Source organism: Narcine bancroftii, chromosome 6 (genome assembly GCF_036971445.1).
Source record: "Narcine bancroftii isolate sNarBan1 chromosome 6, sNarBan1.hap1, whole genome shotgun sequence".
Taxonomy (NCBI): Eukaryota; Metazoa; Chordata; class Chondrichthyes; order Torpediniformes; family Narcinidae; genus Narcine; species Narcine bancroftii.
The window spans coordinates 89921711-89933653 of NC_091474.1; the positions used below are offsets into that span (position 1 = coordinate 89921711).

General features: G+C 44.2%; 1 protein-coding gene across 1 annotated transcript in view; it reads left to right on the plus strand.

The window, feature by feature from the left end:
• The window catches only part of LOC138736329 (FERM and PDZ domain-containing protein 2-like), a 182829-nt gene that overhangs the window by 43329 nt on the left and 127557 nt on the right, over positions 1-11943 (plus strand). The window contains 1 exon segment of the mRNA XM_069885659.1: positions 10948-11013. Coding sequence (XP_069741760.1) covers positions 10948-11013 — 66 coding nt within the window.

An 11943-nucleotide genomic window follows, 5' to 3' on the forward strand; every position in this document is an offset into this window, starting at 1 on the left:
AAAAGACGCATGAGCTGGGAAGTTTATGACTCCATTAAGGCAGAGTAGATTTTGCTTACTTCCTCTGCTAATTTGACTTCTGGCTGGTTGCATCTCTGTCTGGTATGGAAGTGCCACCACTCAGGACAAGAAAGAACTCCAGGGAGTTGTCAACCGGGCCAGCAACATCAAGGGCACCAGTCTTCAATCTATCAACAACATCTTTATGAGGTGGTATCTTCAGAAAGCAACCTCTATCCTCAAGTACCCCCACCACCCAGGCCATGCCCTTTTCACACTGCTACCATCGGGAAAAAGGTACAGGAGCCTGAAGACGAGCACTCAGCCACACAAGGTCAGCTTCTTCCCCTCTGCCATCAGATTCTTGAATGACCAATGAACCATAAACACTGCCTTACTTTGTCTTTTTCTTTCTCTTGCACTATTTTTATTTATTTGGTAAGGTGGTTTTTAATCAATGTTTGCACTGTGACGTTGCCACAAAACAATGAATTTCGTGATTTGTTCATAACAATAAATAGTGATTGGTTTCGGGAGCACTTACTGTGATGAAGGTGGCAGAGGATTGGGAACCTGCCCTGGTGTGGCTGACTAAGCTGGCTTCTCCTGACGTTGCTATGCCATCTAGTAGAACACCTGTTGGTACATGTGGCAGTCCAGCCTTTGCTCTGCTTAGCTGCAGAATGACTGAATGGTAAACCACCAAAAGAGGCCAACGTTCCTATGCCAGCCCTTCAGAAAACCACAGGAGAAGGTTGTGGAGGCAATCACCCTCTCAAGGTTTTGGAAACATCTGGACAGTCATTAAAATTGCCAAGTCCAGGTAAATGGGATTAATATGAATGGTTACTTGATGGTCAGCATACACACATTGGGTTGAAGGACCTGCTCTGTGCTGAATGAGTCCATGAGTACTTGCACCCTGCCCTTTTGCTGTGCACTTGAAATTTTTCCCATTACTTTATACAAATTCTTCTTGAATGCCATTATTGGATTTGCTTCTACTGTCCATGCAGGCATGTGTTCCAGCAGGCCCATAGGTAGAGTCAAATCACGTTTATTGTCATCCGATGAAACCGAGTTTTCAGGTCCTCAGTGCAAAACGCATAGACAGACAAACAAGGCCAAGACAGGACAAGGATTCCTATACACAAATAAATGAATATTGTTTAGTGAATATGAAAGTCTCGGATGGTCAGTGTGAGCCGTTCCTTTGGTCGTTCAACATTCTCACTGCCCGTGGGAAGAAGCTGTTCCTCAGCCTGGTGGTGCTGGCTCTGAGACTCCTGCATCATCTCTTTCTTGACAGGGGCAGCTGAAAGATGCTGTGTGTGGGGTTGGAAGGCATCCTCGATGATTTTGTGCATGTTGATGGTGGGGCAGGGTAGGGAGACTCCAGTGATTTTCTTTGCCATTCTTATGGTCCTGTGGATTGAACTTTGATCCATTTCTTTGCTGTCGTCTTCCCTTCTCGCTTATGCCAGTCTGCGAAACCTCTCACTGACCTCCCCTGCCCTTCACTATTTCCTGCCACTGCTGCTTCCACTTTGCCTTTATTGGCTTGCTGACGTTTTCAGAGTTGAGATGCAGATCAGCCAAACTGACGGTGAGTCACGGAAGGTGCTCAAGCGCCTGAATCATGCTGGTTTTCTTCATGCAATACCTTGTTCAGTCTAAATCACAAGCAGGGATTCAACTAGCCTGCTCTGACCTCATGACTGATATCTTCTCCACCTGTGTCATTGGAGGGGTGCGTCCCCATGGTAACCCTTCCATGTAATTTGCGCTTCTAACTGCCAAAACTCCGTGGTCTTGTGAAGCAATGATGGACCAAACTGAGAGCAAATAACATTTATCTGCAACCTTGGTGATAAAAATTATCCTTCACTGTCTTTTTGCATGCATGTGTGGACATGCAAGTGCACCTGTGTGTGAAAGCGTGTGCTTCATCTTAAGGAGAGAATCTTGAACAATATATAAAATGGATGATTATACAGAGAGATAAATGTTGAATTGCATAATGCAAGATTAATGTAATTTTGTACTCTGTTGAAATAGTAGATAAAATCATCTCATATCATCTTCTCGAAGTTCTGGCCATCACCTCTCTGGACCTAAATTCTCTTCCTCAACCTCTTTTATTGTTCTACTTCTCATTTCAAAGTTCATTCCCACTGAGATTATCATGCACCAGATTTTATGCGTCATATTGAGCAGGCTGGATCATAGTTGTTGCACAGCAGTTTAACAGTCATTTTGTGAATTTCTTTCCAAAAGCCTTGCAATGTCTTTTGTTTTCCATAGTTGCTATTTTCTTATCTGCTTTGAATAACTTTACCACAGTTATTGTCTTTGGATGGCAATCCTGATTCGGGGAATATTACAAAACAGATGATGTGAGATAATCGTTTGTCTTGTTAAGACTCTCTCCCATGATGTATACTATCAGCAGAAATCCCCCATGGTTTGTGAACACAGACATGTTGTAGATGAAACTAGTTCTCTGACTGATGGGGTTGTAACTTCTCCAGCCAAACGGGGGATAAGAAAGAATTGAATCATCCACAATTCTCCCCTCTTTTCCTGTCTTTTTCCAATAAAGGATGAGAAAGAGAATCCATGTCATCTCTGAAAGCCACACATGTGAAGCATATTTAACCACACAGACATACAGCACAGTAACAGTATCCGGCCCACAAGCCCAATTACACCCAATTGACCTACCACCCCGGTACGTTTTGAAGGGTGGGAGGAAACCGGAGCCCCCGGGGGAACACCACATAGGCATGGGGAGAACGTGTAAACTCCTTACAGACAGTGCTGGATTCAAACCCTGATCGCTGGCACGTTGTGCGAACCATGCGGCCTGAATTGTTGGCCATTATACAACACCAGCCTCTGCTTAGATTGCAATCATGCAATCGAGTTTCCTTACGCTCGTGACCTGGTTTTCTGTGTTTGTTTAGATCATTTTACCTTCACTAATCTCATTCATTGCAGTTTGAGTATAAATTAAAGCTGTATCCTGTCTTTCACTTGAAAGCATTAATTGCTTCTAAATTAAATTATTGTTTTAATCAGTAATACAATGCCAGCACATCCTCAGTTTTGGCTAGTTCTTGGTCACAAAGAAAATGCCTTTGTTTTGCGATCAAATGAAAGAATTTGTGTTTGCCTGACATGCAGAACGTTTTACCCTTTTCTCCTCCCACTCCCTCACGCCGTGCTTCCCACAGTCTTGCTGCCAAACCGGCATTCACCTCTTCTGATCATGTTCCGTGACACGTACAATTCAACACATACTGTATGCTAGTGATCACAATATTTGCACAAGCAGAAGAGCATTTGACAGCTCTTGGCCTGTATTTGTAGCAATTTGTGAGAACGAAGAGGGGAGAAAGAATCTCATTGAAACATTTTGACTGTTGAAAGTACGTGAGCAGAGTAGATGTTTAAAAGGTTGTTCCCCATGGTGGCAGATTCTTGGACTAGTGGGCGCAACTTCAGGATTGAAGGGTGTCTGGTAAGAATAGAAATCCATAGGAATTTCTCGAGTTGGAGGATGGTAAACCTGTGGAATTTGTTGCCACAGGCGGTTACGGAGGCCAGATCATTGGCAGGGATTGATAGGTTCTTGATTAGCCAGGGCACCAAAGGTTAAGGGAGAAGGCAGGGGCAGTAGAGCTGAGTGGGAGAATGGATCACCTCGTGATTAAATGGCGGGGCTAAAAATCCTAGGGTCAAGCACTTAACCAAGAACAACAGTAAATCTGCAGGCCCAAAGCCAAGGTAGGACATTTACTTTGATGGCGAGTGGGGAGGAATGAGAATTTGTGGAACTCCTGCCTGGATGCACTGAGTAGCAGGACCGTTGACACTGGGCAGCAGCCATTGCGATGCCTGAAGTCGCAGGGAAGTCTGACATACACAGTGGGTGAAGCAGCACGGATGTCCTGGAAGACAAATTGGTAGATTTATTAAGAAAGGTGTAAAGACTTTAGCAAAGTGCCCTCCAATTTTTAGTAGTCAGTGTGCACCAAAATTTTATGCTGTGCAAATTTATTTCCTGTGACAAAAATATGTGCACACTGAATACTTGTGCTAAGAGATTATTTTCAGTTGGTACAATTATTAATTACTACGTTATTTTAGGTAACTAACCTTTTGTGCACACTAATTTCCTTTGTGCATATGACCTCATATTTGCCCAGTTTAAATGAAAAGTATGCCTCCCTCAAAGTGAAGGTGCACTGCTGGTAAATTCTGTTGGATGCTCAAACAATACTTCATCCATTCCAGTGCTTTATTCAGGACAGAATTGGTTGCTGTATACAATATAAGAAACAGGAAAGGATTAGGCCATCCGGCCCATTGAGCCTGCTCTGCCCTACAATGTAATCATTGATGATCTGATGATAGGCTCATCTCCATGTGCCTGTTTCTCCCCATACCCCTTAATTCCCCTACTATGTAAAAATCTATCCAACTTTGTCTTAAATAAGTTTACAGAGGTCACCTCTACTACTTCAATGGGCAGCGATTCTACAAATTGTCCACCCTCTAGGAGAAGCAGTTCCTTCTTATTTACTTCCTAAATCCACTACTGTGAATTTTGAGGCTATGATCAAAGGGAATAGCTTGTCTACCTCTATCTTATCTATGCCTTCATAATTTTATGCTTCTATATTCTGCTATATTTCAGTGTAGTCCTGGATATTTCATCTCTCCTCATAGGCTAACTGCCTCATCTCCAGAATCAAACTGGTGAACCTCGTCTGCACCGCTTCCAAAGCCAGCATATCCATCCTCAAGTTAGGAGACCAGAACTGCAGGCAGTACTCGAGATGCAACCTCACCAGTACCTTGTTCGGTTGCAGCATAACCCACCTCTGATCTTAAAATTCCACCCATCTAGCAATGAAGGCCAGCATTCCATTTGCCTTCTTGATGGCCTGCTGCACTTGCAAACAAACCTTTTGCAATGCATACAAAAGCATTCCCAAGTCCTTCTGCACAGCAGCAGGCTGCAATCGCTTTCCATTTAAATAATATTCTGATCTTCCATCTGCATGATCTCTGATCCTCTGAATTGTAGTTGTTGCCTCCCCTGTTCTCCTTTGGTGAAGGCTCCATCTTTGAGCTGAGACTGTAGTTGATGTTGAGTTCATGATTATACAAGGGAAAAAAATACTGAAGTGGGTTCCCATTCCCTTCTTCAGTTGCAGTGTCCATATTGGATGGGTGACCCTGACCAATGATCAGCAGATTCATCTGCTCAGCGATTTTGGTTTTACAACCATAAATTCCAATTTTTAGAATCTGCGTGTAAAAACCATCCACCATCCATGGCTTCATGTGTCCCTGATTGGGAGGCTAAACAGCTACTACACCTTGCCCAAGGGTGGCATGTAAGGCCATTGGATGGAAGGAGCACCTTACACCTTCTTTTAGTGGGCAATTATGCAGCACTGACGCTGATAACTTCACATTTACCAACACTGCATTCCATCTGCCAGACCCTTGCCAAGTCACTTATCTCTATGTCTCTGCACACTCTCCGATCCCTCTGCACAATTTGCTTTTCCACTCGTCATTTTTCACTTGCAGACCTGAGACAACACCAGGCCAACAGGAGGGCGACCACTGTCTGCCATGAATGACCTGAACCTTGTCCTCTACCTCAATCCCACTGGAATAGCTGTTCAGCTGGGTGCTTGACAGAATTAATCAACACTGCACCAAGTGCTTGTGCGGGTCCCAGAGGATGTGTTTTAATGGTAGTTGGCCTTACAGACGGCTCTTCACTTTGGGACAAATTGCACTGGCATTGTCAAGAATCGTGGCCAATGGCAACAAGAAAATATAAAGCCATCTGCTATAAGTGGAGAAGTTTCATCCCGACTAATGAGCTGACACAATAGACTGAGGGAGCTGGTTGAATGCACCTTGCTCATTGAATAGCCCTCATTATGAAGGAGGATTTGGCTGTTACCCAGCCACCTCTTTATAATGAGGGTTGCTTGCATCTTCTTGGGTTGCGTGTTTCCCATTATTTCTGTTTAGATTGAATGAAGAATAAAACGCAAAGATGGGCAAATTGGTAGTTTTAATCTGCAGATTGATCTCAAATTGATAAAATTCCAAGCCTGATAATACTCTTTAGCAAACTAAATATACAGCTATTTGCATTCAACCATATTTATGTATGCTAATTAATGCAAATTAATGAATGCAGATCAACAAGGCATATTCCCTCTCATTTTGAAGGGATGGCTCATCCCTTCAAAATTTGTACAGTTCACGGTTAATCCCATATTGATATGCACAGCATTCTGTATATTAACTACATGTACTCAAGGCACCTTGAAATAAATTAGCTGATGATTGACAAGTGGATAAAGTACATCTCTTTAACGATGCAGCGTGGCAGAAGGCCTTTTTGAAAGTCGTGCCGCCCAATTTCACTCTTTTTTTCAGCCAACCCCGTATGTACTTTGGAAAGTGGGAGAAAACTGGAGCTCCGAGAGAAAATCGATGCAGGTCACGGGGAGAACATGCAAAGTTTATTTAGACGTACAGCAGGGTATCAGGCCATTTCGGCCCACAATTCTGTGGTGCCCAATTTACCCCCAATTAACCTACAGCCCCCTGTACGTTTTTGAAGGGTGGGATGAAATCCACGCAGACACGGGGAGAAGGTACAAACTCTTTACAGACAGTGAGAAATTCGAACCCCGATCCAATTACTGGTGCTGTCAATGCATTGCGCTCACTGCTATGCCAGCTGTGCCGCCTTGCAGACATCGCCGGATTTAAATCTGGCGCTGTAATAGTGTGATGCTGACTGTACCAACTTCTTTCTTAGATTCTGTCATTTCCAGCTTCCGTTAATGGGTTATTGAGGGGTCTGGATACCACCAACATTTTCCATCCTCCCACACCTTGTATTCAACGCCGTGGGCTCCAAGACCATGCACAGTCCTGCCCTCGCACATTGTCCGGACTTCCCGACAGGAGTCACTTCATCATACAATTTTGGGGAAATGCAGAATCTCCATTCTTGCACCCCTACAAATGCTCAAGAATGCATACAGCCTCCACAGTTAACTCGAACAAGTCTGTGTTGACCGTCAAACACCCAATTACAGTAATGCTATATGTACTATTTTGTTCCCAGATTCCCATCAGGGGTCATATTCAGAGGCCAGCCTACCTCGCAAATCACACACCTTTGGGATGTGTCAAATTCCCTTTATTGTCACGTACGTAATGCAAAATATCTGTTGGCTTCGGCTTGCCATAAAGGCCCACAAAGAGTCGCTACTATCCCGGTACCCTCCACGAATAAGCGAAGGAGGAGCAAAAGAGTAGAAACACAATGCTGGAGCAACTCAGCAGGTCAAACAGTGTTCGTTATACAGCAAAGATATATCAGCGTTTCGGGCTTGAGCCCTTTGTCAAGGTATGGAAAAATGTAGGCAAAATGGTGGGGTAGGGGGAGGAGCACAATCCCAAAAGTAATATGAGGATAAGGGAGGGAGGGTGGGCACACCAGCAAGCAGGAGGAGGATGATGAATGGAGAGGGAAGGGGGTGGAGAGCTGGTGGAAAGAAGACGAAGGGAAAGGGGAGGGAGGGAGAACAGAGAGCAAGTGAGCAGAAACTGGAGAAGTCAATGTTAATGGCATCCGGATGGAGAATGGACAGATGGTATTAACATCGACTTCTCAGGTTAAATTTAATCTTTCTTTTAATTTAAAAAAAATTAGATGTACTCGTGGGCTATTTCAGCCCACGAGTCCGTGCCGTCAAATTTACATCCTATTAACTGGAGCCCTCGAGGAATACCCAGGCAGACACGGGAGAACGTACAAACTCTTTATCGACAGCGTGGGATTTGAACCCAATCCTGATCGCTGGTGCTGTAAAAGCATAGTGCCAAGTGCTACGCCAGCTGTACTACCCTTGGTTGCATGGTTGTCTGTCTGTATCTCTGCATGTTTTGCTCTGAGGACTGGAGAACGCTGTTTCATTGGATTATACTTGTGCAATCAGATGATAATAAACTTGGGTAGAGATGACAGTGTATCACACCCAAAAGATGACTGACTGAAGCAAAGTTGTCTTTGCCTATTCTAAACAAAATGCTCCATTTATTTTAACTAGGCCAGCCATTTTGCCTGACTTGTTATGGCACCATATATCTCGCAATCATAAGGCAAAGAATCATGAAGGTTCTAATTAAATTGTCTTGGACCAGGAATATTCTCTATTTCTCTTTCCACAGATATGGCTTGATTTGTTGAACATTTCCAGCTTTACTTGTTTTGTGAGGCTGATAATATGGAAGGGTTTTTTTTTGGCCCATTGAGTCTAGTGCACCCATCAGTTCTATTCCTCCATACACATTGCAGAGCACCTTTGGGGCAATGAGTTGGCAACAAAAGTTTCCATTGTGTCTTTCCCAAAGGACAGTGAATTTCCAATCATAACTACTCCTTGTGTAAACCCATTTTCCTTGCATTCCTCTTGTATCTTTTGTCCAGAATTTGAAACGAGTGTCCTCTGCGCATTGACAGAAACAGCTCACTTTATCTTACCATTTCATGATCTGGCATACCTAATAATTAAATCCTTTCTTCTCGAAATGAGCTTAACTTCTCCACTCTTATTGGAAAATTTGTCTGGATTTGGAAAGTATGTCTTATGAGACAAGGTTAGCAGAGCTGGGACTTTTCTCTTTGAAGTATAGGAAGACTTAATAGAGGTCTACAGGATTATGAGAGGAATAAATAGGGTGGACAGCCAGCACCTGTTTCCCTGGGCAGAAATAGCAACAACAGAGGACATGAGGGAAGTTTACCAGAGACATCAGGGGCAAGTTTTTTCTATGCCAAGAATGCCTTGCCAGGTATGGTGGTGGAGGCTGAAACATTAGGGGCATTTAAGAGACTTTTGCAATAGAGGGTTATGGAGCAGGGAGGGCTTAGTATTTTTTAAAAGGAATATATGGGTCGGCACATCGAGGGCTGAAGGCCCTGTATTGTGCTGTAGTGTTCTATGTCTATCTTCTAAATTCACACCCCTGGAGCTCTACTGATATGTCTTTCACCTACCCCTCTCTAGATCTCTAATTCTTCGGAAAGGTTTGTAATCAGAATTGGTTGTAATAATCCAGGGTTTGATGCGATTATAACTTTCCTGCCTTTTTTGTACTTTCCACCTATTGGTTATGAGTCTGATGGTTACATATCCCATAACATTTAATGGCAGGCATCAAGTGGAGAGCTTTCTCCCTCAGAGTGCCCCACATGAATAGCAAAGTGCGGAGGTTGATCATCACCAAAGGTTCCCGGCAGCAGAGTGACAAAAGCTCGAGCTCGTAAGCTAATGTCATCTTTGGTATTCTGTTGCCCGGGCAACCACTGAATTCAGCACACAAAAAAAAACTGGAGGAGCTAATAAAAGCCCCACATGCCAAACTTTGGCTAAATTAGCCCATTGTATGAACACGAGCAAGGAGTGGTGGTGATTTCATTTTTTAATTTACAAAGAAGAGAAGCAAAGAGGGAGCTTGGGTTTTAAAATGACTACTGTGTCAGAATGAGTATGAAACAGTTTTTCTGATCGCAGTCATAAACATGAAGGATTTGCACAAATTTGCTGGCCTCCAGCAACTCATCGAATATCTGTGCAGTGTATGAAGTAATCCACTTTATTGAAAAGATTTCTGAAATCTCATCCTGTATCCATGCAATCTCACTGGAGCAGAAAATGGTGGTGTCTTTATGGGTATGGAGGGCATGGACTGGGTGCAGGTCAGTGGGACAAGGCAGGATAATAGTTCAGCATACACTAGAAGGGCTGAAGGGTTGGGGGGGTGCCGGTTCCCAGGCTGGACTTTGGGCTCCCGGGCGGGGACCTCGGGCTCTACAATTGTAAAATGTCTGGGTGGTCGGTGGTGGCGATGGGAAGGTATCAGGACCGGAAGTAGCGGTGAAGATTGCGCTTGGCCATTGGGAAGGAATAACCTCAGACTAATGTGAATCCGATCCTGAATGGGAATGGCTACTTATACCGATCCCTACGCTTGCAAATGGCTTTACATTAGGGAAATGGATGAATGATAAAACAGGTATAGTGAATTTCCAACTTGCGACCATTTTGAGATACGGCCGGTTGGTCAGAACAGAACAAGGTCATAAGTTAAGCAAAAAGCAAGCATGTGTCTCCATAAAGACAAGAGAACGAAAGGGGAAAGAATGGGCGGGGGGGGTGGGGAGGGGAGGAATCCAGACCAACAGATAAAAAGTGTTAATTTGATATGATAAGAGGAAAGGTGAGAATTGATTTTGGCTCTGTGAACGGGACCAGGATAAGGAAGAGAGAGGGTGAGATGGAACTAAAGGTAAGGAGAGTGGAACGAAGATGGGGAGGTGAGTTTTTCACAGAAATCAAGAGTAGCCGAGGTTAATGTCATCTGTTCGGAGGGTGTCCAGATGGAAGATGAAGTGTTATTCCTCCAATTTATGGGTGGTCTCAGTCTGGCCGTGCATGAGACCGTGAACAGACATGTCAGAAAGGGAATGGGATGGAGAATTGAAATGGGTGGCCACTGGGTGATCCACGCTATTGTGGCAGACGGAGCCGAGGTGCTCAGCGAAGCAATCTCCCAGTCTGTGCCCAGTCTCTCCGATGTCAAGGAGACCACAATGGGAGCACCAGATGCAGTAGGTGAACCGTGCCGATTCATTCAAGAGTCTGATCAAAGCAGGAATGTAACTGTCCGTGAATCTGAGGGAGCGTTTTGTCACATTTGTGAGTCTTTTGCCTGAATAGACAGGATGGGGAGTAGAAGAGAGAGGGACTGAACACATTGCCACCCCTACTTTCTGCCGTTTATGAGCAATGCAACCTCTTTTTCACCAGATTTCTCTCTTGTTTTTAGATGCATGTATATTCTCTGGGGATGACCTTGTATTGGGCAGCAGACTACCAACTTCCTGAAGCACAGGTGAGAAGCTATCAATTGTCAAGCATTGAATAAATTCAATTGAAGATGGTGAACCACACATTGATTTTAAATTCCTCCACGATTTGGAAATATAAAGAGCACGGAAAAAATCTGGAGGAGAAGCTAACTGATATATAATTCACTTATTCACATTTGTAAAATTGGTTTTGGTAGTTTAAATGAAACACACACACACACCAAAAAAAACCAGGTGTATCATTGGTGTGTCAAACAAAATGGTGCAGGAGAGGAGATTACAGGGGATGAGCCGGGCATAGACTGGAGAGAGGGGAATAGTCCAGGTGATTGCACTCCCTTCCAACTGGAGAACCATGGAAAGGAGGAGGTCAATTACATGATCAATCACATCCAAGCATTTAACAGCTGGTTGGAATAAGCTGTGCCGTGTTAATGTGAATATTTCTGCATCTTGTTTGGGATGCTCTGTTCACACATGTCCTTGCTGTGTTGCAATCTGACTCAAGGCCCCTGGAGTATTGCTTGGTCGCAAACCTGTGGGTGAACACCAGCTGGGATCTGGGTTTTCAGTGCAATGCTAAGCGAGGACAGGTTGAGGCTTGCCCCTTCTCCCCTCATATTCAACTCGCTGCTTATGCAGTGTAATGGGGAGCTGGAACACAGCCAGGCCTTAGCCGAGAACGATCCACTGCAGGCTGAGGCAGCGTTTATAGGAACGTGTAACATCAGATGTAAACTGTGACCAAAAAACTCTTCCTCATTGAGGGAACAGAATAGTGTTTGGAAACCCTGGTCTCTCTTCCACCTCCTGCCTTTTGTTCTTCCTTCCTTCTTCTCTTTCTTTATTCCTTCCTCTCTCTTCCTTCCTTCCTCTTTTTTCCTTTGCCTCTCTGCCTCTCTCTCCCTCTTTCTTTCTCTCTTGTGCTCTCTCCCACGGTCTCGCTCACGCTA